General features: G+C 36.7%; 1 protein-coding gene across 1 annotated transcript; it reads left to right on the plus strand.

Annotated features, from left to right (window-relative positions):
- FBXO3 (F-box protein 3) lies at positions 1-27431 on the plus strand. The gene is made up of 11 exons (XM_037522481.2): positions 1-129; positions 4228-4317; positions 5802-5965; positions 13625-13739; positions 15496-15700; positions 16738-16783; positions 20237-20321; positions 21132-21254; positions 22893-23008; positions 23664-23854; positions 26240-27431. Exons 1-11 carry the CDS (start codon positions 26-28, stop codon positions 26414-26416), a joined length of 1416 nt encoding a protein of 471 aa, XP_037378378.1. The 5' UTR covers positions 1-25; the 3' UTR covers positions 26417-27431.
- The last annotated feature ends 508 nt before the right edge of the window (positions 27432-27939 follow it).

Below are 27939 nucleotides of genomic sequence, written 5' to 3' on the forward strand. Positions count from 1 at the left end.
GCCAGGCCTGCACCGGCCAGGCAAGATGGCGACCATGGAGACGGAGTCGGTGTCGCTGACCCTAGAATCGCTGCCCACCGATCCCCTGCTCCTCATCTTATCCTTCCTGGACTACCGGGACCTAATCAAGTAATGGGACGACGCCGAGGCAGGGGTGGCATGATGGGGGCGAGGAGGCGGTGTGGCCGGAGGCCAGGAGGCCCAGCCAGCCGACAGGACCCGGACTCCCGCGTCAGCCAGAAGGTGACGCTGGGGCCGACCTGGTCCCGCGGAGCCACCCCGGGCCCGGGCGAGACGAGGGCGGCAAGTGCCCCGCCCTGAGCTCTTCCTCCTGGCCAGGGCCCTGGCCAGGGGAGCGACGAGACAGACTCCTCTCCCAGACCTCGGCGAGGCCCAGTTGTAACGGGGGTGGGGTTCGGGGGGGCCGCCCTCGCGCACCCCACTGCGCCCCGCCGCTCCCCGCGCGCGTCTGCCCGGCGGAACTCCGCCGGGGATGGCCCGACCCTCGCCACTTTGGAAAAGCTCCTTTCCGAGCCGAGCGCTCCTCTCTGCTTGGGCCCCGGGCCTGCGGGGTCGAGTTCTGGAGTGGGCAGGTGTGACCCCCAGGTGTGACTTCCGGCCCCCTGCTGTCGGCGGGGGGAGCTCTGGGATGTGTGTGCCCGATAATTGTTTTGCTTTTAGCCTTCCTCCTCCAGGTTGCATGCTGGATTGTGTGTTTTGGTGTTGACTTCCGGTGCTGGGATACAGGTGACGGGCTGCTCTCCTTTGGATTTCACCTGTTAGGAGCTGTCCGTTCCCAAAATAAACACCGGTGGCTGGTTAGAGTAGTTAAATGCCCAGTTTTTTTCAGCGCTCGGGACTGTCTGGTGTGGTGGAAGAAATGGCGCTGTTTACACCTTTGACAGCGGGTGGCATGGCTCTTTCTTTTGCCACCATGTGTATGTATTTGCAGAGGCAGTGAAATCGCCCTCTTTGAGGATGCATAGGCGAGATTTAGTTTTGTGGTTGTTTTTGGTATAAAGCATGGGATTTTAGCCATTTGATGTTTGTGCCGTGTTGCCAGGAATCCTTTCGGAAATACGGACTTCTTGGAGTTACTGACAGCAAAGTGATGACAGAGGGCAGCAACTCCAGTGTTTGGCTGCTCCTATCTATATTAGGACTGGTAACACTCTTTATTTTTCTAGAAAATAGTTTTTTGCCCTATTTATGCTTGTACTGAAGCAGAGAAATAAAAGTTTCTTTTCTTTGGAAAAGGCTGTTCCAATGCAAACTGTTTTCATCTGAAATACTCTGTTGCTATAGTTTCTTATAAATCTGACACACACCGACACTCTTTCAGTCGCTGGGCTACATTGCTACCAGAGTCATCTTTCTAAGACAGATATGGCTGTCATTCCCCTTCGAAATGTTTGCTGCCACTTGTTGTTTACAACTATAGTCTAAACTTCTGAGAGCATTTAAGGTCCTTATAGTTTGGAACAGTCCTCTCCAGCCAAAGCAGAACTCTGTCAGCATATCATACACTTGGTTTCTTTGTTCCTGCCCCTGAAGCTCTTGACCCTGGAATACCTTGTCTGCCTCTTCTCAGCCTGGCAAAGTGGAATTCCTTTAAGATCACCCTTCCTGATTTCTCTTTCTACCATCCTTCCTCTGCAGAGTTCATTTGCCAGGCTAGATAGATTGTGCACTTCTTAAATGTAAAGACTGTCTTATTTATCTTTCTCTTTATCATTTAGTCAACAATTTTTTTTTGAGTGCCTGCTGCGTTCCAACCTGTTAAATGTTAGGGATACAGTAGTGAGCAAGAGATAAGGTCACTGTAGTGGTGCTTAGAATCTGATGTGCAAGATGGGAAAAACAAATGCATAATTCCAAGAGGTCCTACTTGCTGTGAAGGAAGTAAACCATTTGTTTTGTTAAGGAATGAGGAAGGATTGATTTAATTTGAAAGGAGTTGGTATAGATGAAGGACAGCACAGGTCGAGACCTGGCAGGGGAAAGTATATTCAGAAGCTGGTTGGACCATTGCAGGAGCTAGAAGACTAGCTTAGCTGGAGATAGGAGGTGACTCACGGGCAGAGTGGTTTGAGAAGAGACTGGTGAGATCATGCTGGACTTTATGAGCCAATGTGGGGAAGTCAGGTTTTATTTTAAATGCTTTAGGTAGTAGTCAAAGTTTTGAACAGAAATGACATAGTTCCCTCCATAAATGTTTGTGAAAGTAAACTGAGTTGAATAGTGTCAGTCAGGGTTCTTGAGAGAAAAAGAATCAATATGATGTGAGTGTGGTGTGTTAGTGTAAGGTATTGGTTCATGAATTATGGAGACTGAGAAGTTCTGTGATCTGCCATCTGCAAGGTGGAGACTCAAGAAAGCTGGTGGTATCATTTGAAGGGCTTAGAGCTGGAGAGCAGATGTTAAAGATTTCAGTTTGAGTCTCAAGATCTGAAGTCTTGAGAACCAAGGGCACCAAGGGCAGAAGAACAGTGTCTCGGCTCAGTCAGGCAGAGAGCAAATTCAGCAAGCTTTTTGTTCTAATCAGCCCCTCAATGGAGTGGATAATGCCCATCCATGTTGAGGACGGTCTTCTGGCTTACTTAGCCTGCAAATTCTGATGCTAATCTTTTTCAGAAACACCCTCACTGCACACTCAGAAATGCTCATTTCTGAGCATTTGTTGGCCCAGGCACATAAAAGTACACATCACAAATACCACAGAATTTCATTCATAGAAAAGTTTCTAGTATGCTACAACTTCTTTCCTGTACCATGCAACCAACTTTGCCAAGGGTCTAGTCCATTGCTAAGCCCTGGGTTTGGGACATAGATTTGCTGAACCAGTTTGGGTTGGATTGGATTAGTCTGCTGGTATCATTGTAGAATATCAGGTGCAATGTTTGAACCTGAGATTGCATGATGCCTTCTCTGTTTCAGGTTTCGGTATTGTGTTCTATTCATGTGTGTGTGTGTATGTGTGTGTGTGAACACTATTCATTCTTTATGCTCTGTGTATCAGAATTACAGTTTGCACTTTTTAAACACAGAGGCCTTAGGTACAGATCTCAGCCCCAAGCCAACTGAGTCAGAATGTCTAGAACAGTAATTTTCAGCTTTTGATGTGCATCAAAGTCACCTTTGGTGCTTAGTCCAGAGATTCTTTCATGTTACTTAGCTCTTGGGACAGTGGAAGGAAGGAAATCAAGAAAAGAGGGAATGGACTCTCAATTCACAAAACTGGAGGGAGTCCTATTTTTGCAAATGTTTGTTTGGGCAGCTCTTGAGTGTTTCAGAAAAGAGTGAACATGATGTTTTTGTAAAATATGAAAATTAAAGGCTATTCTGTTTACCATCGATTTTTAACATGTTCCAATCATGGCCTTGACAAACCCCATGGGATTTAAGATTCCATTTTAGATTCCCCATGTGATTAGTTATTGTCCATGTGAGATCTTTGAAAACTTAACTTTTCTATAACTTGTAATTCCTCTTCTGAAAGGATAAAGTCTATTTTCTTAGGCTTATTCTTTTTGCAAGTCATTTATGTTGGATAGTATTTGCAGAATTGGAGTACTACTGTATTAGAAATCTGTTTATAGCCAGCAAATTATTTGTTCCATGTTTTTGAGTCCATGTTCTTGAGTAGCTGGTACTAATATGAATAGCTATGGATATTGAATCAGAACTGTTTTGAATCACACACCTTTTGTAGGTGGGCTTTCCAGTTGTTATAATTAAATGTTGTTTTGGAAAGCAGTATTTCTTTAAAAAAATTTTTTGAACAGAATACACAAAAGGCTAGAATTTGATATAAAATTTCTCATAGATCTTAAGAAAAAAAAAAAGAAAAACTGCTTTATTTATACCAGAATAGCATTTCTTCCTATATGCAGAAATAATTAATATAGCAATAATATAGGAAAGCTCTTTGATTTGAAATTAACTTGAGTGGTTTATATTTTATAAAGTTACATAGGAAAATTAGAGTGGTAGAATTTTGGGGAGTTACTTGGGGGGTTATTTTACTTAAAAAAGTTAATATTTCACTACTCATAAGCTAACATTGTTAAAACAGGGTTTAGAAACTATGCTTTACAATTACAAGGACAGAAAGTAGAAAATAAGAGCAAGAGGTAAAAACAAAGCTTAACATTGAATATTTTCATCTTTCTTTTTAAATTGCTTTCTTATTTTCTTTATACTAACTGTGAATCTGGTTACTGCCAGTTGTTGCTATGTCAGTCGGAGACTTAGCCAGCTATCAAGCCATGATCCACTGTGGAGAAGACATTGCAAAAAATACTGGCTGATATCTGAGTGAGTATTCAGCAGTATGTATTCTTTAAATGTGGCTCTTAGCTTCTATAATGCTACTCTGGCTTGACTCTCCCCTCTAACTCTTGTCTCTTTATCTCCTTTGATGGTTCTTGTGCCTGCTAGTGAATACTGGTGTTCTCCAAGTATCTATCCTTCGTCCAGGCTCTTCTTATGTATTCTCCCGCATGCACTATAGTGGTTCACAGTGTGTGTGCGTGCTTTTAACTCCCAAACTTGAATGTCTGTCCCTGGCCACTGAACTCCAGACTTGCTTGTACAATGGTCTCTTTGACCTTTCTGCGAACAAGGGTTCACTAAATTCAGTAAATGTTAATTAATTTGACAGAATAAAAGTATAGATGACAGAAGGTGGGAGTTCAGAAAGGTGAAAGAAAGGATAGGAATGCTAATACTGTTTTTTTTTTAGGTTGAGGGGAGGCAGGGTAGTGACTGAAATTGGTGAAGCAAGAAGTAAAGGATTAAGTCTATCATTTAAAGCTGTAACCTATTCCATAGAACTAAAGATTAATTACTGAGCTATCAAGCATTGGGAGGGGAAGGAATGGAAAAGTGGGAATTTTAAGTGTTGCTTTATCCCATCTTTGACTTTGGTGTATTGATAGATAGATGTGAAATTGATAAATGAATTGCTAGTGGCATAGACATGTAGAATTATAGCAATAACTCAGAAAATAACTAGTTTCCTTTGAGAGGTTGGGCTTAGATCCCTTAAATCTGCCACTCCCAAACCACAACCACAATTCTGCTCTTTTGACTCCCTGTTAAAATACTTCAGTGGCTCTCTATTTCCAACAAGATAAGATACAAGATTACTTATAGGTTAGCTTAAGGTCTTTGTGACTGCCTTAACTTGTATCACGTCAAACTCTTTAATTTACACTCCATTTTTTCGTCTTGATTATATATTTTTTGAAGCCAAAAAAAAAAAAAATGTGTCTCTCCCCTCACACCCCCCTCCCCCACCCCCCACCCCCCGTCCTGAGTGGCTAAGTAGACACTAAATAAATATTTGTGGAATTATATAAAATAGAAATGTTGAATCACGTGATTGCTTTGATGCTGTTTCTCTGGCTAATCCAATGTAGACAAACTAGATTAATACAACATCATTAGATCTAAATATTGTCTAAACTAGAAGAGCTACATATGTGTTTTAAAATTTTATACTTGTTTTTAGGAGTAAGTTGTAATTTATACTGCATAGTCTATTCACATTATTTTTATCAAAGATTAGAAAAGTTAAAAAAAAGGTGGAAAGAAGAGTGACTCATAATCCCACCTTGTTGGCAATAACTCCTATTAAGTTTTTTGATGTATGTATCACTTTTTGCTATGTAGTTCTCATGTGTGGCTAAAATAAAAGGTAAAAATAACAAATCCACAATAAATATATTGGTATGTGTCTAAAGTATACACTAATTTCATATTATTAGATTTTTAATCTCTTTTTCCCATCTCTTTAGGGAAGAGAAAACACAGAAGAATCAGTGCTGGAAATCTCTCTTCATAGATACTTACTCTGATGTAGGAAGATACATTGACCATTATGCTGCTATTAAAAAGGCCTGGGATGATCTCAAGAAATATTTAGAACCCAGATGTCCTCGGATGGTTTTGTCTCTGAAAGGTACTGGGAATGCAATCTCCCTTCCCCCATTTTAGTACCATGGCATATACATATAGGTTAGTTTAAAAAACTTTGGGTCTCTGTCATCTTTGTTAATCTCTACTAATCCAACATTATCTGTACCATTCACATTTCCAAATTACCACTTACATTGCTAAAAAGATCCCTTGAGGTAGTAGTTTCCTAATTTTGTCCACTTGAGAACCCACACTTAAAAAAAATTAACTCATTATTATACTTGTTTTAGATAAAGAAATGTAATGCTAAGATTGCTTAAAGACAACAATGGTGATTATTTTGTGTGTATGTGATTTCTTCTTAAAGTGGGTATTTTGCGTTGTTGTTTTTTGGTAATTGAAAAACTGCCTGCTGTGATCATCTATACTCTTTCCTGTTATTAGTACAAGTGAATGTTTGCTTGATAGTCTAATATTAGGAAATTGAAGGCTTGAGTTTCAGAATGTAAGAGCAGCATAGGAGTAAGGAAAAATTTCATCCCTACTTTGACATTTACAGGATAGTGAAAAGTAAGATTTGAACTGAGGTCTCTTTGACTCCTAAAACCTGTTCTTTCTACGACACCATTATTGTCCAATTTTGGCAAGTTTGGAAACTAACAAACTAGTTTCCATTAATTTGATCTATTACTTTATGTCCAAGAAAGTACAGAAATAGATATATTTATATATTGCTATTTATCTGCTTTAGTCTCCATTTCTTCATAAAATGAATTTTATACAAATTTGGGGTTTTACTAAGCTAAAATTGGGATCAGTTCTTCTCAGGTGTATTCCTTTTGTACTAAGGTCTCTTTTGAAACAGCATTCCTTTTATGTTTCATACTTCCTCAAGAATTTTTCATTCTATGCAAATGTGAATTTCATAGAAATCATGATCGTATGACAATGTACTTAAAACTCAATTGCTTCAAGGTAGAAGAAAGAATGATTTGGCAGAGAGGATAGAGCTTTGAAGGAAATGATATTTTAATTAATTACAATTTTAATAGTTATTTTTCTAATGTTATCCACTTAGTGTGGGTTAAATATTTTCAAGAAGAACATAATCCTGAAAATAAGTGTTTGGTGGTGAGAAGTAAAATAGTAAGGACTTAATAATTATTTAGTAAACACAAAGCTAGGTACTAAGCTAAGTGCTGTGTATTACTCCATTTAATTTGCCAAAATTCTGTGAGGTAGGTAGTTACTATTCTCATTTTATAGGTGAACTGCATAAGGCATAAAAAACTAAGTAAGTTATTTACCATCAAGCAAAAGGCAGCCAGGATTTGAATATAAGGTTGATTACAGAATTAGGGCCTTACCAGCAGTTGAAGGGAGAACAGATATACCTCATTTTGTTTAGATTTCTTAGATTTTTTAGAGAGCTAGTCCAATATTAAGGTGTTTTGAACATGAGAATGTAGACATGATTTCTTTTTTAGGCGCAAAGCTACCAAAAAAGGAAGAAGCTAAGAATCCATAGTAGCTTCTTCCTTTTTTCTGTTTCTTTGCACTCAATTTGGTATTCCCAGGCTCCCTGCTCACTGTTCTTTACCTAGCAGTTGGAGGTGAGGTTGGCATGGAACTCCTTGACAGCCTTGTTTTACTTCCAGGTACCAGTTCTCTGCGACTTTGCCATACATTGGTGTAGAGGCAGGGTGGGCAGAGCTGGTTCTATGATCCGAGCAGACAGGGTAAAGGAGAGTCCTGCAGCCCTCAGTGGCTTTCTCAAGCTTTTATTGAGCTTTTACAGGTAGTGCAGCAACCATGTTCATGGCAGGCAGGGGTGCCGGGGGTGGGGGTGACCAGAGTGAAGACTTGCCTGCAGGCCTCCAAGCCTGGCGCAAGTCTTCACTCTGGGCTTCTCTGGTGTTCTTTCTCCCCTTCTCTCTCCTGCCTCTCTCTTGCCTCTCTCCTGCCTCTGCTTCTCCAGGAATATCTCAATACTGAGCCATGGCCCACAGAAGTAAAGAACACAGCTTAGAGCAATGTAACAACTGCAGGTGCCCCATCAGGCAGGGCAATCCTAATGGCAGGAGGCAGAAAAGCCTGAAAAATCACTTGCCCTACAATTGGGAATAAGGTAAAGACTGCCATCTATAGTAGAAAGGCTAGGGAGAATTTAGGATGGTAAGTTTTAGGAATGAGTCAGGAACCTACATACCTCAGGGACCATAGTACCTGACTCATTTTCAAAAGTTATAGAAATGACAGAGAGAAGGAAAATTAAGAGCAGTTAGACTTTCTACCAATTTATCTAATGGTTTATCATGTATTTTGAAATTTTATGTTTGCCTTACGTATTGGCTTAGTTTTAGAATTGGAAGGGAACTTAGGTATCATTTTGACCATGACTAGGCAAATCTTTTTCTTTAAATGACCGGATAGTAAATATTTTAGGCTTTGAGAGACAGGTGGTATCTGTCACAGCTATTCAACTCTGCTATTGTTGTAGGAAAGCAGCCACAGACAGTCCATAAACAAAAGGATGTGGCAGTGTTCCAAGAAAACTTTATTGACAAAATCAGGCAGTAGGCTGTAGTTTGCCTATCCCTGATATTATACCAGTCTGCCCATTTTACAAGTGAAGGAACAGGCTGAGCATTCAGGTGATTTAGGCTTGTCCTGTAACTAATAAACGAGAGAGGGAGAATTGTAACTTAGATTTCTTGACTCCTCGTAACTTTTCACTGCTTCCTTATATAAGCAGGCTAGAGGGCAAGGGAAGTAAATGAACTTTACTAAACACATGAAGTTTATCTAATCCTTACTAGATTTCTCTCAGGTAAGTGGTATTATCCCCCATTTCTCAGGGGAGGAAACAGGATTAAAGGGACAAAGTAATTTACCAGAGATCAATAGTAAGTGGTAGAGGTTAGATTTGAACCTGTTCTGATTCCCAAATTTTACTGTATTATAAACATACATTTTATCCTTTTTCTCTTTTCCATGTTTGTGGTTTTTACTTTTTTTCCTGTCTAGCTGTGTCTTCAAGAAATTCCTGGTTTCATAATGTTATATGTTAAATGTCCAACATGTAGCTCCAACTGCTTTCCTCATGCAACTTCTGGTTCGGGCAGCCATTCAGCTTGTTCTCTTTTGTACTGAATTTCTTTTTAAAATAAACCTTATATGGCCTCCCCTGGTGGCGCAGCGGTTGAGCCCTGGGCTGCGGGGCTGTCCGCAGCCTCTGCAGCGCCGGTTTGTTCCCCGGCCACCGCTGGCGAGGGCCCCACAAAAAATAAATAAATAAATAAATAAAATAAAATAAACCTTATAGTAATTTCAGAATACAAGAAAGTTGCAAAGATATACAGAGAGTTCCTATACATCCCTCACTCAGTTCCAGTTTCCCCTAATGTATTTCCTTATGGGACATTTGTCAAAACTAAAGTCTTCTTTGGCACATGGCACTAAACTCCAGGCTTTATGTGGATTTCACCAGATTTTCCATGAATATCTTTTATCCAATCCAGAATATCACATTGCATTTCGTTGTCTTTTCTCCTAGTGTCTCTGGTCTGTGGTAGGTTCTCAGTCTTTCCTTGTCTTTTATAACCTTGACAGTTTGAAGGAGTACTGGTCAGATATTTTGTAGAATGCCACTCTCAATGATTTTGTTTGAAGTGTTATTCATGATTAGACTATGAGTTTTTAGAAAGATGATCATGGAGGTTAAGTGCTCCTCTCATCACGTGTCTAGGGGTAGGTGATACCACATGCTATCACTAGTGATGTTAACCAACATGCAGAAACATGCTCAGATCATAAGTGTGCAACTTAGCGAATCATCACAATGTGAACATGCCCATTGTAAAATTCTCCAGATCAAGAAGAAAAAATAATTATCTGTACCTAGAACCCTCCCTCTTTTTCAGAGGTTACTACTATCCTGATTGCTAATGCCACTGAATAGCTTTCTCTCTTTCTGAACTTTATATACATTGCATAAGTATGCATTTGGTGTGAATTATTTCTTTTTTGCTTATGGGATGGAAATGTGTGGTGTGTAACAGTAGTTTGTTCATGTTTGTTGGAATATGGTATTTCATTATATGAGTAGATCACAATTTATATAATCTACTGTTGATAGATATTTGGGTTTTTCTAGTTTCTTGGCTATTAGAAATAATGCAGTATATTTTTTATGTATATTTACTATTGGATAAATATCTAGGATTGTTTGTTGGGTTGTAGAAAGTGCTTATCTCAAACTTTGAAAGGTAATGTTGATTTTCCAAAGTAGTTCTATCACTTTGCATTCCTACCAGCACTTTAATGTTGTCATTCTTTTTATTTTAGCCTTTCTAGTGGATGTATAGTGGTGATTTTAATTTACATTTTCCTGAGGATATAATGATAGTTTCATTTATAGTATTCCAATCCTTATATGCCATTTTTTTTCTTGCTTTATTGCACTGGGTAGGACATTCTATACAATATAGCATAGAAATTTTGAGTGAACATCTTTTCTGATCACAAAATTAGAGCTTTCAGCATTTCTTCTTTAAAGATGTTGTTTGCTATAGGTTTTTTAAAGATACCTCTCTATCAGATTGAAAATCCCTTCCCTTCTGTTCCTACTTTGGGAAGATGGTTTTTTTTATATGTTTTAAATAGATAATTTTTATCAAATGCCTTTCCAACTTCGTGATTATCATGTGATTTTTCTACTTCATTCTGTTACACTGATTTTTCTGAATGTTAAGCCAACTTTGCATTCCTAGAATAAACTTAACTTTGGTTGTAATTACAGTACCCTTCTTATGTATTGTTGGATTTGATTTGCTAGTATTTGATTAGGGTTTTTACATCTGTGTTCATGAGAGAGTTTGGCCTGTAATTTTCCTTTCTTGCAATGTTCTTGTCAGGTTTTGGTATCAAGATGATGCTGACCTTGTAAAGCGAGTCGGGAAGTGTTGCCTCTTTTTCTGTTCCCTGGAAGAGTTTATGTAAGCTTGGTCTTATTTCTTGCTTAAATGATTAGTAGAATGCACCAGTGAATCCATTCAGTCTTGGAGTTCTCATTGTAAGGTTTTTAGTTAAGGATTCAGTTTCTTTATTAGAGGTAGGACTAGTCAGATTTTCTGCATATTCTTGTGTCAATTTTGATTAAGTTTTTCTGGGAAATTATCCACTTCGTATATATTTTCCAATGTATTATATTACGTTTTTCATAATACTCTCTTATCTTTGTAATGTTTTCAAAGAACTGGCTTTTGCCTTTGTCCGTTCCTTCTATGGGAGTATGGCATTCCTTATTTCCTTAATTTCTTTGATTTCTTCTGAGTTGACTGACACTTTTTCTGGACTTGAGATATTTACATAATCATAAATTTTCAGACTTTTTTTTTTTTTATGCATTCAGGGTTATAAATTTCCCTCTAAACATAGCTTTAGCTTGAGTCCACAAGTTTTAATATATTTTCATGAACATGCAATTAGAAATACTTTGACTTCTTTTTCTTCTTTGACCCAACGGCTGTAGAGAAATGTATCATTTTATTTCCAAGTATTTTTTTGGTTATCTTTTTCGTTTTATTTTAATTCTGCTTTCATCAGAGAATAAACTTAAAATGGTTGTGATTTGTTCTGTGGTACATCATACAATCTGTCTTGGTAAATGTTCCATATACACTTGAAAAGAATGTTTATTTTGCCATTGTTGGATTTACTATGTTAACAAAAATTGTTAATCTCCAGATCTTCTACACTCTTACTAATTTTTTTTTGGGGGGTGGGGGGAGTCTACTTTTCTATAGTTACTAAGAGAAGTATGTTAAAATATCTTTCTGTGGTAGGCAAAATTTTGATAGTTCCCAAGATTCCCACTCCAGTTGTACATCGCAATATAATAAGACCATCCCTTTGAGTATAGCTGTAATATGAATATAATTGATTTCAGTCCTGCTGTTAGGTCATATTAAATGACAAAGTAAAGAGGGTTGGCAGATGTAATTAAGGTCTGAAATTAAATTTGAGTTCACCACTAATAAAGAGGGAAATCATTTTGAGGAGCCTGACCTAAACATACAAACCCTTAAAAGGAACCTTATAGGCCCCTCCAGAAGTTGGAGAGATTTGAAGTAAGGGGATCTCTCCTATTGGCTTTGAAGAAGGAAACTGGCATGTGGGAAGGACCAGAATTATCTGTTCAACCATAATTCCCTTTCTTATTTCTCTAACTTATTGAATACTCAAGAGATTAAAACATCCATCTATGATTGAATTAAAATCTAATATACGTCAATATTTTTACCACTTCCTCGGTTAAGAAAGAACTTGGGAATACTTTAACTCCAGTTAGCTCTCCCCAGTCTTTGTTATTACAGTTTTTGTGACTTTAATTGCCAACATATTTTATATCTCTGAAAACATTGTTATTTTATATGTTTGATATTATTTTAGATTTACCTCCATATTTACCTTTTCTGGTCGCCTTTCATTTCTCTGCATCTTCATGCTTCCATCTGTAATCATTTTTCTTTTGCCTAAAGACTTTCTTTAATATTTCTTTAAATGAGGAAGAGTTTTTCTGAAATTTTTGTCTAAAAATATATTTAATTGAGCTTCAGTTTTGATGTATATAGTCACTGGCTATAGAATTATACAATCTTTGTATAATCTATAGAATTATAGCCAGTAGTTGTTTTTTTTAGCGCTTTAAAGATACGATTCTTCTGCCTTCTATTGTTTCTGTTGAGAATTTAGCAGTCATTCTTTCTGTTGTTCCTTTGAGGGTGATTATATGTCCTTTCCCTTTCTAGCTGCTTTTAAGATTTCTCTTTGTGTTTGATTTTCAGTGTTTTTTCCAGTAATGTGTCTATATAGGATTTTTTTTTTTTTTTTTTGGTAATTATTCTCTACAGGGCTTTTAGTGCTTCTTGAATCTATGGTTTGATGTTTTCATTAATTTTGGAAATTCTGTCAACCCTGTGGTACCACGAAAAGCTTAGCTTAACTTATTTTTTTTAATTTAATTTTATTTTTTTTGCTTAATTTCTCAGCCTCATGTTCGCTCCCCTACTTCCCTCTCAAATTTTTACTGTTTTTGAGGTTCTCCAAAAGCCTTGAAACTAATCTCTTGCTGTTCAGTTTTTGTATTTGTTCTCGGCAAGAGGCTTGGTCCATTCCTGGAAGTGAGCTCTTTCGGTTTTGTAATTACTTCCCACTCTCAAACTAGAATATATGGCGAACTTACTAATATAAACAAAATTGAATTTAAGTTTTAATGGCTCCTCACATATGAATCAACACCTATATCCTGTATTTCCCCTGAAGAAATTACATTAAGACTCTGTACTACAAAGAGTTCTCTTTTTTAAATATGTGACTATATGTTAAGTAAGATATACCCTAAAATTTGTGTTGTAATGTGAAAAAACTATTGTGGATATCATTGATACCTACCTTTCCGTATCTTACTTAGTGCCATGTTTTCTCTGTTGAGAGGAAAGAGGAATTGGCTTGCCAGTGCTCTGCAGGTCAGAACCAATCTAAAGTGATGTAATGTTTCTCTGAATTTTCAGTTCATTCCTCCATATTGCAATGTATTTTGAATACATACACTTGCTCTGAGATTGTTTCATTGGTTAGAAGATTATATTTCTTTAAGGCTTATGATTCTTCATATTTTACTCGTTTCTGTGAATTGCAGAGGGTGCCCGAGAAGAAGACCTAGATGCTGTGGAAGCTCAGATTGGTTGCAAACTACCTGATGACTATCGATGTTCGTATCGTATCCACAACGGGCAGAAGTTAGTGGTTCCTGGGTAAGGTGTTACTGTTTTGTTTATTTTTAATGTATAAGTGATTTTCTAGAATGAAGACAAATTTTATTTATAGCTACTTTTTTTTTTTTCCTGCATAGAAGAACTGAGGTGTAGGCCAGGGGTGCAGGGGTTTGGGGAGAGGATTCACCAGAGACAGAGTGGGGAGCAGAACAGAAGGATTTACTGAAAAACACTGCTGAGCGGAGCAGCAGGAGAGAAAGGAGTGGTCTACATATGTGGGCTTGCTCCCTGTCTGGGATTGTACTCAGGTTGCAGAGGTGATAGTGCTGAGACTTAACCCCTAGGCCACCAGGGAAGCCCTGTATTACTCTTAACAAGTTAAATTCCCATTTATAGCAATCTATAAGATAAAATCTACACATTAAACTTGATTCTAGCAAAATAAATATAGCTCAGTGTTACCAAAAATAAATAAATAAATAAATAAATAAAGCTCATAAGACTATTTCCACCAACACATCTTTCTACTTGAAATGAAAGCTGGTTAAGGGTGGGAGAGGGGCTGGTTATGAGACATAGAGCAGATGTATGTAAGTATACTTTAACTGAAACTGTGTAGAGCCCTTGAAGTGTTCATCTTGTTATAGGACAGGTAAATTGATTTTGGAGAGCTTAATACAAATTCCATCTACCGCACATGTAAAAAGCAGTAACTTGTTCAGAGTGGTATGTACTAAAGAAAATTTAGTTTTGTCCTATTCAGGTGTAACTGAATGGCCTATTTTAAACTAAAAGATGTAATTCATTGTGGAACCTTTTGATCCACACAGTATCTGTCACATTCACTCACAGTTTTAAGAGCTATATGCTTTGAATGGGTCGGTGCCTTTTGGTCTTTCATAAATTAAGCTATATCAGAGACTTTGTACTTGGAAAACCTTTGTAAGAAATCAAGGAGAACTTATTGGAGCCTGGGTGTGTGTGTGTGTATATATAGAACCATATGGGTTGTGTTTGCAGATCAGGATTGAGTACAGGGAATCTTGGAGATGATCATATTACAATTACAAGGTAGTGTTCAAAAATTAAATATTACACAGTTAGTACTGGATAAAGCATTACTGGCTGTTTTTTTTCTACTCTATTTGCATTTCAAACTGAAACATGATAACATTGATCATTGTCATATTTTAAGAGCAAGCAACAGAGAACTTTGTTAAAAGTTGCCAGAATTAACATGACAAAGAGTTTATGAATTTCAACAGAGGAAGTTTTATCTTTCCACAAACCCAAATCGGCTTATGGCGGGAATCTCATCAATGGCCAGTGACGCCTGTGCTCTTGTGCACATGCAGTGAGGTGAATTTAGACCACACGCATCCCAAATTTATGAAAATTTGGACTAGACTTAGGCTGATTTACATTTATAATCCCTGGTAGGATAGGGCAAGCTAAAGGTGATTTCTAGGTAAAGGTATCAGAATTTAAACATTAGTCATATATATATCTATAGCAAAGCACTGGCAAATCATGGCAAGATAGTCTCAAGAGCAATGAAATTATTTTTCTTTTAAATAAAAGGCTGATATTTAGACATTTAAGCTTTTAATTTAAATCAGAATCTTAGCACTCAAGAGTTTGAATTTAATATATAGAAATTGTAGTGCTTGTGGTATTAGAATTGACATGCTAACCAGTTCTTATAAAGATGTCAGTGTGAAATTATTTTTCATAAAAAAGATGATGCACTGCTGTTTGGCACTGCAATTGATTAAATTTTTGAGTTTGTTCTCAGGTTGTTGGGAAGTATGGCGCTGTCTAATCACTACCGATCTGAGGATTTGTTAGACGTCGATACAGCTGCTGGAGGCTTTCAGCAGAGACAGGGACTGAAATACTGTCTCCCTTTAACATTTTGCATACATACTGGTTTGAGTCAATACATAGCAGTGGAAGCTGCAGAGGGTCGGAACAAAAATGAAGTTTTCTACCAATGTCCAGTAAGTAGGAAATTGTTTAAGTGTGGCTTTAAAAGAGATGTGTTCTGATGAATGTGTCAGTGTGTGGTACATTAGGAATTTTTAGGTTTATACAGGTTGTAGAAGATTTTAGCCCTTTCATACTAGAGTGTTAATATTCCAACATAATGGCATGGAATGCCAAAAGAGAAATTTATCAGTGGATCAATAGTGCAGACTATTGTAAATATAAGGGAAAGCAGTGATGTGTGTTAAGGCATTTTAAATTAGGGAAAACTAATTGTAAAATTTAGCTTTTGAATGTTAATTGATTCAAGTTGTGAGTGTAAGAAACTTCTTACATTTTTCTTCAGTATGTATGTGAGTTGTTGAAAAATATAGATACTTTTTTAGGAGGCTTTGTTAGGATTTTAGTGACAGAAAATGTGGTTTCATTCTTTTTCAGTTCTCAGCAGTTCCTCAGTTGCAGTGTCTGCCTATATTTTTGCATAGATGAGCACTTTTAATTTAAAAGAGGAATTGAAAATACCTTTTACAGTTAATGAGATATATGACTATATAACATTTAAATATTTAAAGAACTTGTATAGCAATATTTTTCTAAGCAATCTTTTTTTATTTTCATTTTTGGCTGTTAATCGCTATTAGGTTGTAGGAATGTGACTTAGTCTCCATTTACTGAGAAAAGTGACTAACCTAGAATTGACTCTGAATACCAGACCCTTTTTTCTAGAATAGGCCATTTATCATCTTATCTTAAACTTCCTAATTGTTTTCTTGAAGGATAATTTTTCAGTTCATTGTTATAGTAATAGTATAGCCTTTAACTTACTGAGAAGTGCCTGCCACTCTTTAAAGATTTTATAGAAAGAGCCTAAATATAGAAATCATTAAGAATTGGAACAGAAAAATGTGAGGAATGTCCAGGGATTGGTTAGAGTGCTAAAGTTATTTTTATCCGCTCTGCCATGTCTCTAAGGAAGGATACAGATAATGAACAATCAGAAACTAAGTAAAAAGTATTTTCCTCAATTCTAATATTCTTTTTTTTCACCTAGGACCAAATGGCTCGGAATCCAGCTGCTATTGACATGTTTATTATAGGTAAAAAATTCTTTTTTTCTACTTCCACTTGGTCAAAAAAATTAAATTAGTAAAAACTTTTCATTTCCTTGACCAGCTAGCATTTCTTAAGTCTTACTGGTAGAAAATATAATGCATCTAGGTTCTCATAAGACTAAGTCTTGTACTTTGTTTGAATTTGGTTTCTATTTGGAAAAAGTCATGCCCTATACAATCTTATGCTCTTAGGACTTTTAGGACTCTACTGTAGAACAGTAAAATGTATAGAATTACTATGAGTATGTATATAGTTACCTCACACATACATTTTCCATCAATTCTAGTAATATATGATTGGAGATATAGGTATGTAAAACAAATTACACTTTTTTCTTATTTATGCATATAAGAACTGGGGTGTAGGCGAGAGGTATGGGGGTGAGCGGATTCACCAGAGACAGAGTGGGGAGCAGAACAGGTGGATCTATTGAAATACACTGCTGAGGCAGGGCACTGGCCAGACAGGAGAGGTCTGCTGCACTATGTGGGTTAGGTCCCTGGTGGGGGATTGAACTCATGCTGCAGTGGCTGGCTATTGCTTGATAGCGCTGAGACTTTAACTCCTGCACCATCAGGGAGGCGCACAAATTATACTTTTTCTCTTTTGGTCCCAATGCTATAGTAAAATACTGACATGTATTACTGGAAACCCTAAAACAGCCATCTTCAGAGTTGACTATACATTGGACTTCATAAACTCTTCAGCAGTAGTTTTCCTTGGCTTATAAGGATATGTCTCAAACTTTTGAGAACCTCTCAGTTTGTATAGAAGTGCATCTCATCCCTTTGCTATACATCCAGTCTTATTTAATTCACTTAAAGAGAAGCTTCCTGACTATTCTTGCTTTTTAAAGGCATTTCTGACACATATCAAACATCCCTATATACTAATATTCAATAGTAAAGGGGCTTTGCAGGCTGACATATCTATATTTAATTATGTCTCCTAATTGGAACCTCAAACTGTAGAAGTCTCCATTTTTTCCTTACTATGGCACATTCCATTGTGGTGTATTTCACAATATCAAGAAGCTCTCACTCCTATGTAAGAAGTTTATAAAAAGCTTTTAAATTTAGCCCATGGCTTTCAGCTCAGATTCACATGGTTTGTGGTTTCCAAGGTAAACACCCTCTGGGGATTTTGCCCCTGCTCATTGCCCTCTTTGGCATCCTCATGTAGTATATACTTTCAGAGATCATCATTATGGCTCTAGTGCAGTGGTGCTACTGTTTATAAACTTAAAGGCTGCCTCAGCTCACAGGTAAGCTGCTGGTTAAACTCTATGAGTTTCTTACCCTCAATTTGGTGTTGGTCTGACTTGATATGGAAGACCCTACCACTATTGCAGGATGATAGGGGCAGATAATATACTTCTGGTAGCTGGAGTTAAAAGCAAAAGATATGAAATGCACTGGGAAGAGAGCAAGTGAGAAGTTAGTGCTGGGAGAAAAATGTCTAGTGAGTAACATAATGGACAGTATAGACCCAGATTGACTGTTTTACTTCATGCTAGAACTTTTCTTTTGTTTAGCATTTTTCCCAGTTTTATTGAAATATAATTGACATACATCATTATATAAAGGGTATACAGTTCCTTATCATGAGAACTTTTAGGATTTACATTGTAACAACTTTCATATATATATATAAAATAAAGCAATAGTAACTGTAGTCATTATGTTGTACATTACATCCCTGATTCTCATCTTAGAGAACATGCTTTGATATAGTAAATATAATAATAAAGTATATTAAAGTGAACCTTACTTTATTGAATTTCCCTTTTTTGGTAAACCATAAGGAATTTTTTTCATGTAACATTTTATTCCATGAAGAATATATAGGAAATTCTTTTCTTTTCCTTTTTTCTTTTTTTTAAAAGATTTATTTATATACAAGAGCTGGGGTATAGGCCAGAGGTGTGGGAGGGTGAGAGGATTCCCCAGAGACAAAGCAGGGTGCAGAACAGGCAGACAACCAATACACTGCTGAGGGAAGCATCGGGTAGGACAGGAGAGGTCTGCCACGCCATGTGGAAATCTCCCTGGCCAGCCAGGAATCAAACCCACGCTGCAGAGGCTGCGGACAGCTTCACAGTGCTGCGCTCAACATGCTGTGCCACTGGGGAGGCCCTTTTCTATAGGCAAATTCTATAGGGAATTCTTTTCTATAGGCAAATTACTAGATCTATGAATTTTAATGACATTATTCATGTAGCTCTTTAATATCTTACTCAAAGTAGATAGAAATTAGTTGTGTACTCTCACACCCTAGCTTAAATTGTATTTTTTTTTAAAGATTTACTTTTTATTTATTTATGCATAGAAGAACTGGGGTGTAGGCCAGAGCTGCAGGGGTGAGAGGATTCACCAGAGACAGAGTGGGGAGCAGAACAGGCAGATCTACTGAAATACACTGTTGAGGGGAGCAGAGGGTGAGACAGGGGCAGTCTGCTGCACCATGTGGATTAGCTCCCTGGCCAGGGATCAAATTCGAGCCACAGTGGCTGGTGATAACTTGAAAGTGCTGAGACTTTAACCCCTGTTCCACCAGGAAGGCCCTTAAATTGCATTTTCTATCATTCCTTAAGTAAAATAATAAGTAAATACTATAAATTTAGCATCTGGCATTCTTCACCATAGCAGAGTACAGTAAAAGTTAGTAGAAGCAAGATTACAAAGAAATTAATTGAACATTAATTAAGCATTGAAGAGTTATAGCAATAGATAGTAGGGGTCTGAGGAAGTTATGTTATATAATGTGGAAGGGGCAAAAATAATTCATGTAAATACTTGCTATTGATTCAATCACTAGATCATGAATATATGGTCTAAACTAGTGGTCTAGACTGTTGTGGTCTTTCCTTTCTGCTTTGAGCTAGTCACTGACAATATGGTGGGCCTCTGTGCCTTTGAATATATACTGATGCAATTAGACTACTTTCGGACTGGCTTGAGGCCCAGAACTCCAGAGTGCCATACCCCTGATATCCAGACTGAGCCTGGCTTCTGCCAGAATTTGTTCATGAGTCAGGATGTACTGGGACTAGGGACATACCCTGATTTTCTGAGAGTAAGTGCTGACATTGTCCTTGGTATAGCTCTTTTGTTCTGTGTGTTTTAGAAATGATAGAATAGTCTTTACATTCTTATAGCAGAACAAATTAAAAATTTCTAACCTATTATTATTAGTGTAAAAAAAACTAAGTATAAAAAGTAGCTTGAAGGTAGTTTGATTCCCTAGCAAGTTGGTTGGGAATTAGGTAGAAATGAAAATAGAAATTGATCTGATAAAGGACTAGTAGAATTATTCCCATGAATATTTCTAGTTTTGGTATCACATCTTAAGCATAGAGAATTATAACGATTTCCCCTTGTTTCTCATAGATTTTACAAAACTGATTTGTCCTTTTTTCTTCCCTTCCTGGTTTACAGGTGCTACTTTTACTGATTGGTTTACTTCTTATGTCAACAATGTTGTATCAGGTGGCTTCCCTATCATCAGAGACCAAATTTTCAGGTATTTTACTTGGGGCTTTTGGATAAATCAGAAAAACTATCAGTTCTAGAAGATGAGATAAAATTTCCCAAGAAGGTTAATAACAGAACCTTTTATTGTCTTAAACCTCACTATTTTATTCTCTTTAAAGCCCAAACATACAAATAATTGGTCAGTATTTTTATCTTAAAGAAACAAAAGAAAAAACAGATTTTGAGTTAGCAGTTATGGCTTTATGGTAGTTAGTAGTTTCTTTTTGGGAAAAAAAAGCTGTTTACGAATAAATAGATTTACTAAAGCAAGTCATTAACTGTTCTCTTGGCAAATATCTCTGAATGGGACATGCAAGTACTAGATGTAATATTGGTTCACAGTGGTCTGGTTGGCAGAAATGATAGATTAATTATACATTATAGGCCTTTAGAATAACTTTACATAAGTAATGTATCTTTGTCAGAGCCACTGTTTACAGCTGTTTTCAGATATTCCTGGTTTTCAAATGTCCCAGAAGTTTCCTTAGCTTTGAAAATGGAATAAACTCTTCAATTTCCAGATTAATTACTGATCTATTATATGAATCACTGATCATTGAACCTTGACTGCTATTATTACTGACCCAGATTCTTCAAGGTTTCCCAGTTTATAACTTCTAGGGTTTTTTTTTTTTTTTTCCACGCTTATTAGGAATATACTTTTAATATCTCAAATAGTATTTAAATTTCTTATCCTAAAATAAAGTACAAACTATTTTGCAGTGTATTTTTAAATCTATTTTTTTAAAGAATTAAAGTTAGCTGATTAAAAAATGTTTAATTTTTAAAATTACCTTAGATATGTTCATGATCCAGAGTGTGTAGCAACAACTGGGGATATTACAGTTTCAGTTTCAACATCATTTCTGCCTGAACTGAGCTCTGTACATCCACCCCACTATTTCTTCACATACCGAATCAGGTGAGAATTTTAAATGGAATCGCCTTTCAATTAATAGTGGGATATAGTTGTTATTGCCTATTTGACATAATATTTAAAACAAATTTAAAAGGGAGCTTCTTGCTGAAGTGTGGAAGAAGGTGGACAATGAAATTTTCTACAATTAAGTGTTTGTAAAGTACCTTGAGTTTATATTAACTTCTAAGTTATTTATTTCTCACAATGTTTGAAGTATTGCACCAGATATAAGTGATGCAGCTAAGTTATAGTCATTGTGAAAGCTCTATATTAGAGTTGCAATGAATTCTAGAAGCTGTCCAATTGCCCAAGCTAAAACCATGTAGTTTACATTTCTGGCCTGTCTCTATTCAGTTAAAAGTCTCAGGAATATTTGAGCACTGCCTGTATATAAGACATGACACTAAGCATTGGATTTGGTTAAATAAGAAACAAATACTAGTAAATTCACTTTAATTAGAAGTATAACTTGCTAATTAAAGTGAATTTACTAGTATTTGTTTCTTATTTAACCAAATCCAATGCTTAGTGTTGCTGTGAGGGATTAAGGATACTCTGCTTTTAGTATATTTTTATTTATTTTCTGATTGATATATATATATTTTTAAAGATTTATTTATTTATTTATCTATCTATTTATTTATTTATTTATTTATATAAGCACTGGGTACAGTCAGAAGCACGGGAGGGTGAGAGAATTCACCAGAGCCAGAGCTGGGAGCAGAGCAGACAGAAGGACCCAAGTACACTGCTGAGGGGAGCAGTGGCCGGCAGGAGAGGTCTGCGCGCCATGTGGGACCCTCCTCCGGTGGCTGGGGAGCAGCTGGGGATCGAACCGGTGTTGCAGAGGCTGCGGGCAGCTTCACCACCCAGCACTCAACCGCTGCGCCACCGGGGAGGCCCCATAGATATATATTTTAAGGCTATATAGATATGCATATACACATACTGGAAATGTTTTAGTAATGTGTGCATATCAGGAAGCATCTTAGGATTTTGGTGGTATATGTACTTTTGTATATCTAGTTATACATGTAACTATACATGTTTTGTTTTATTTAGAGCTTGCCTAAGATTGAGACATGCTTAAAGTAATAACACCTACACACATTTATAGAGTACTCAAAATGAAAATATGAGATTGCAGATTTCTAGAGAAGGAGGGAAATAATAATATTGCAAAACAAGGCCAAAGTGTAATTCTAGTAACTAGTGACATTTTGCCTTTTGCTTTTTGGAAGCTAATGGAAAAAAGCAAAGAGGATTTCATAGTCTTGTAGTGGGAAAAAAAGACTTTTTTGAAACAAGTTTCTCATGGCACTATATTACATAAAGCCCCACATGGATCTTTTATTTGGACAGCAAAAGATTATTGTCTCTGTTGTGTTTGTACAGTTTTATATTGTTTAAGTCAAGTACATAAAATTGAGTGAAAGCATTTCTGTTAGGGAGTAAGCTAATAAGGCCAATAATATCTTTGAGAACTTACAGAAATAGATGGTTAACAGACCTTGGGGTGGGCTTCTTAATTTCCTTTGGTAATAATGCCTTTCATAATCTTAGCCCAAGTAATGTAACTCTTAAACAGAAATAAACCTGGAATCCAGAGTTGCATCTTTACTGCCCCATTCTCTTCTCCAGAATTGAAATGTCAAAGGATGCACTTCCTGAAAAGGCTTGTCAGTTGGATAGCCGCTATTGGAGAATAACAAATGCTAAAGGTGATGTAGAGGAAGTTCAAGGACCTGGAGTAGTTGGTATGTAACCCAAGTTATGGGTCTGTATTGTCAGCTGATTGTAAGACATTTTTGAGAGTATGTATGTGACACATAACTTGGAATATGCATGGTGTAGTTAGTGAATAAGACTTATCTTTTTAATAGTTGTGTTTACAATGTGAAAGACATGCTAGATGCTGGACTTCCCCTAACTACAATATTTTGCATCATAAATATAATGTGCAAATGCCATTTACCTATTGGTTTAGTATGTTAAACATGAACTTTTCTAAAATTATAACAAACTCAATTACTCAGGGATTGATTTTTCCATTCTGTATACTATCTGGGTTTTTTGCTTTTCTTTTTTAAGCTAATTATTTTGTTGTTGGATAATTGTTCATTATCATTCTATAGAATGCAAGGCATAGGGCAGAAAGAGAAAGTTTGTTTTTGGAAATTTGGGAATGTTAAAATTAATAGCACATCCCCAACTAGAGAGAGCTGGGAAATAGAGAGAGAGAGAGAGAACATAATCCCATATTGTTAACATTTTGTTATATTTCCTTTTAGATTTTTTTTGTAATTGTGCATTTATTTTAACATAATTTACGTAAGACCATAAAGGACATATCTTACTATAATGAAAGACTGAATTTTATGCTTTGATTTATTGTTACTGTTTTCTCTGCAGGTGAATTCCCAATCATCAGCCCAGGTCGGGTATATGAATACACAAGTTGCACCACCTTCTCTACAACATCAGGATATATGGAAGGATATTATACCTTCCACTTTCTTTACTTCAAAGACAAGATCTTTAATGTTGCCATTCCCCGATTCCATATGGCTTGTCCGACATTCAGGGTATCTATAGCTCGATTAGTAAGTTAAATTTTCCTCTAGTACTGATTTATATGACTGTAGAATTAACTCCACAGAGGGTCTTTATTGATTAGCCAAATAAATAGTTTATAAGGAGTGTTCCAGAGAAACCTAGAGATTCTGAGTAGTAGCTTGGCAGGGAGGGAGGGATATTAAATATATTGGGGAGGCGGGCACTAAGTTAGTGAGGTTCCATTGGGTTCATTTGATCCCATGGAGATTGTTTTTAATGTTAGTGGGGGTGTGTATAAAGTAGGCTAAGGACTATGGTTAGACTTTGTAGTCTCATAACCCCCTCAAGTTCTTAAAAGTTATTGAGGACTCCAAAGAACTCTTGCTTATGCGGATTATATTGATATGTATCATACTAGAAATTAAAACAGATATTCTACAATAGTTACTTGTTTTGAAAGTTTTATTTTAAAATTCTTAATTTTAAATCACAGTAATAAACTCATTACATGTTCAGCCCTCTCTTAACTATGTTCTTGAGAGTTTTTTTTCCTCACAAACACAAATAAACATATAAAATCTTGACCTGCTTTGTATAAAATTTTTTTCTCAAAGATGATAAATCAGTAAAAAATGAGAATGGGGGCTTATTCCTAAATACAGGAAAGAAGCACAGTGGGAATTATATTTGGATTGGAATTATATTTGGTTTTTCTTATCGTTCCTGTTTAAAAATTTGTTCTCTTGATGTGGGAGTTGTTCTCCTTTTTGCTTTTAAACATTTGATTAACTAATAGACTGGATTTTTTTCTTTTTCTTTGTACTTTGAATGCCACTTAAAATATACTTTTGTTTGGTCTTAAGCCTTTGCTTGATCTAAGTGGTGTGTTCTTTGTTTTGAGACACTTTAGAGGTTCCTGCTGCTGATATATTTTCATTTTTGTCTGTGTCTTCCTCTTTCCATCTGTATTTGTGTGTATACGCTTTTAATTGAAATCATCAGCAAGCTCCCTCTTTAGCCACATTTTTCATTTTCCTTCTTCATTAAAATAACAATCATACTACCTAGATTTAATGTTTTAGAATTTCTAAACCTTTCCCCTCTTCCTCTTTTGGATCTTGTACTCAGTTTCAAAGTCTATGTTTCCTAGATGTCTAAAAAGTCCCAAAATAAAAAATAATGGAATATCTTATGTTATATTTATGTACATTTTCTCTGTTTGCTGCGTTATAATAAATCCTAAGTGACATATTCTAAGGGACAATTGCTTTCTTTGCATTAATTAATCTGAACAACTGATATTTATGAAGTGTACCTACTAGGTGCTGGGGAACATGAATGAACAACGCAATCAAAATCTCTGCCGTGGAATTTACATTCTAGTTGGAAGAGGCCAAGTGTAGTAAACACTGTATCCTTATATCAAGTAGTAATAAATGCTCTGGTGAAAAACCAGAGTATAAAGGTTTCAGGGAAGGCCTGGGCGACATTTGAGTTGAAAGAAGTAGAGGGAACCAGGTGGATATGTGGGAGAAGAGCAAGCAAAAGAACAGCCCATGCAGAAGTCGTGCAGCACTGATGTACTGGTGTCTTTGACGAATGCAGGGAGGCCAGGTAGCTGGGAGTACAGTGAACCAGGGGAGAGGGTTGCAGATGAAGACCTTAGGAGTAGTGGGTGCTATGTCATGAGCCCCAGTGGAAGGCTATATTCTAACATCACATCCCACCCAAGTCACTCCCCCCATCACCAACTAGGTCCTCATTGCTGTTCAGAATTCTGTTTACTATGGCAGCTCATCTCCTTGAGTCTTCAAATGTGTGAAAGAAAAATGACAGCAGAGTAAGTTAAGACCTGATCGGAGACACTGCTTAAGGAGAACTGAAGTTTCTAAGAGATGCTCAGATATTGCATGTTCAGTGTCACTACTGCTCTTCAACAAGTTACTTTTTAAAGTAGACGATACCCATAGAGGTTGAACTGAAATATGTCTTTAGAGTAGGAGCTCAGTAAAAATTGTTGACAGTACATAAAAGCTACCAGTAGGGGTCATACCCTGTTAATATTTTCACTTCCTCTTTTCTGTACGGATATACAGTAATAAAGAACTGTTACTTAAATTCAGTAAACTTTAATGTTGGGTTGTTAGGAGTGACAAATTTGCTAACTTGTGTGAATTACCAATTACCATGTAAAAAATAGGTACTGTTTGAATAACAGCTTTTAAACGACAGGGAGCATTTTTAAGCATGTGATGGAACATACGCTGTAGAACCTCGCTTCAGCCTGTACATTATAAAAACGTGATGTGTGCTTCTATAACATACTTGATATGTCTGGTTTTGATTCTGGACATCGGAGAATTTGCATTAAATAAGTCTAAAAAAAAAACTGGTGGGCATTCTTATCAAAAATTGTTTTTTTCTCTTTCAAGGAAATGGGCCCTGATGAATATGAGGAGATGGAGGAGGAGGAGGAAGACGAAGAGGACGAGGAGGATGAGGAGGACTCAGCAGACATGGACGACTCTGATGAGGACGATGAGGAGGAGAGGCGGAGGAGGGTTTTTGACGTCCCCATTCGCAGACGCCGCTGCTCTCGCCTTTTTTAAGCAAGGCTCTGCTAATGGAAGGGCTGGAGTGCATCCAGTCTGTTAAACAGATTTCTCAATAATGTAAATAATTAAATTGTTCTCAGCATATCGCAGGAAAACTAGCATGAAATACTGTTCTGGGCCTGAGCTCTATGCGACACTACATTAGGAATTGGATTGTTTTGGTTTCGCTTTGTGTTTCTGAGGTAGAGGAAGAAATGGGAATTTTTTTTTTTCTCTTCTAGAAGCCAATGGGAGAATAGTTCTTTAGCTAAGAAACAGACATTTCTTTGTTTTAAAATATTTTGTACTTACAAATAGTTGGGCATGGGAGGGAGCTGTTTTGAAAAAAAGGATTTGAAGTGTAGCAGGAATGCCTCCACAAGGGTAGAGAGAGAAGACATGACTGAGGATCCTGTGAAGAGACTTCTTACAGTTGTGAGTTATTTAGAATTGAACAGAATTTGTAATTAGGCTAATCCATTTAGTGATTCCTATATATTTTGTACTCACAGGGAACTAATTGACTAAATAACTTGAATGCTAGTTGTTTGTCCTTTCTTAGACAATCTATCCTTAAAGTTTTCATCATTACAACCTTGAATTTAAAGGCTTTATCACTCTGACCTTGACTTTGAATTTAGTCTTCAACTCCACGATCCTTGAATTTAATTTAAAGTCTTCAACGCTATGATCTTGAATTTAAAGTCTTCAATAGTACGCCCTTTGTCATATTGTTCACAGATGTATCATTTTTGAAATGTAGTGTGTAAAAGTATGTATTGTGTTGTTTATTAACAAAAGGTTCTACACCATGTCTCATGTAGTCTGAATTTGTAAATACTGCTTCGGTTTTGTTTCTCCTTTATACACTTGATTGTCTTAACTTTGTGATAAGTGACATGAGTTTTATGTTAAGATTAAGTATGTATTCCTGAAACATGGATTTTTTTGGTAATTATATAATTGAGAGTTTGGAATGAAATCCTCCAAGTGTCAAAAACTCACATTTTAAAAACAATTTTGGTTCCAATCTTGCATTTTGTATAATTGCCTATTTTCCATAAACGAATGTTAATATGCCTTTGCTCTTACAATGGAAGATGACTGTTACTTGTAGACCTGCTGCCAGATGCCCACTCAAAGTCACTATACCATTATGTACACCACCTCACTACTACCCCAGAACAGTTCTTTTGTGGGGAAAACTAGTAAGAGTAAGTTGTGTACAGAATTAAGCAGCTGCCATCAACCACCATGAAGGCTAACTTAAGCCCTTTTGTATTGGCACCAGTCAAAATATTCTGAAATGCAGTAAGTTTTTCCTGCTTATTTTTTAAAAAAGAGAGTTAACAGGCTACCAAATCCTATTGTACCTATTCCATTTTTTCCAATCAACCCACTGTTTTTTGTTTGTTTGCTTGTTTGTTTTCCCCAAAAACAAACTATCCCAATGAAACAGTTTTAAACTATGTCGAAGGTTAAAGCTGGCCTAGGATCCCTTGCCACTCTTTGCATCTTTCTCTTTTTTGGATGACCTC

This window comes from Talpa occidentalis, unplaced genomic scaffold (assembly GCF_014898055.3).
Source record: "Talpa occidentalis isolate TD23 unplaced genomic scaffold, MPIMG_talOcc4v2.1 talOcc4.3, whole genome shotgun sequence".
Classification (NCBI taxonomy): domain Eukaryota; kingdom Metazoa; phylum Chordata; class Mammalia; order Eulipotyphla; family Talpidae; genus Talpa; species Talpa occidentalis.

What these genes read in the sequence shown, in the direction of transcription:
- FBXO3 (XM_037522481.2), top strand. Translation starts at nt 26, where the DNA reads ATGGCGACCATGGAGACGGAGTCGGTGTCGCTGACCCTAGAATCGCTG. An exon ending in GATGGTTTTGTCTCTGAAAG is followed by an intron (nt 5,966 to 13,624) that starts GTACTGGGAATG and finishes TGTGAATTGCAG; the next exon opens with AGGGTGCCCGAGAAGAAGAC. An exon ending in ATCAGAGACCAAATTTTCAG is followed by an intron (nt 20,322 to 21,131) that starts GTATTTTACTTG and finishes AAATTACCTTAG; the next exon opens with ATATGTTCATGATCCAGAGT.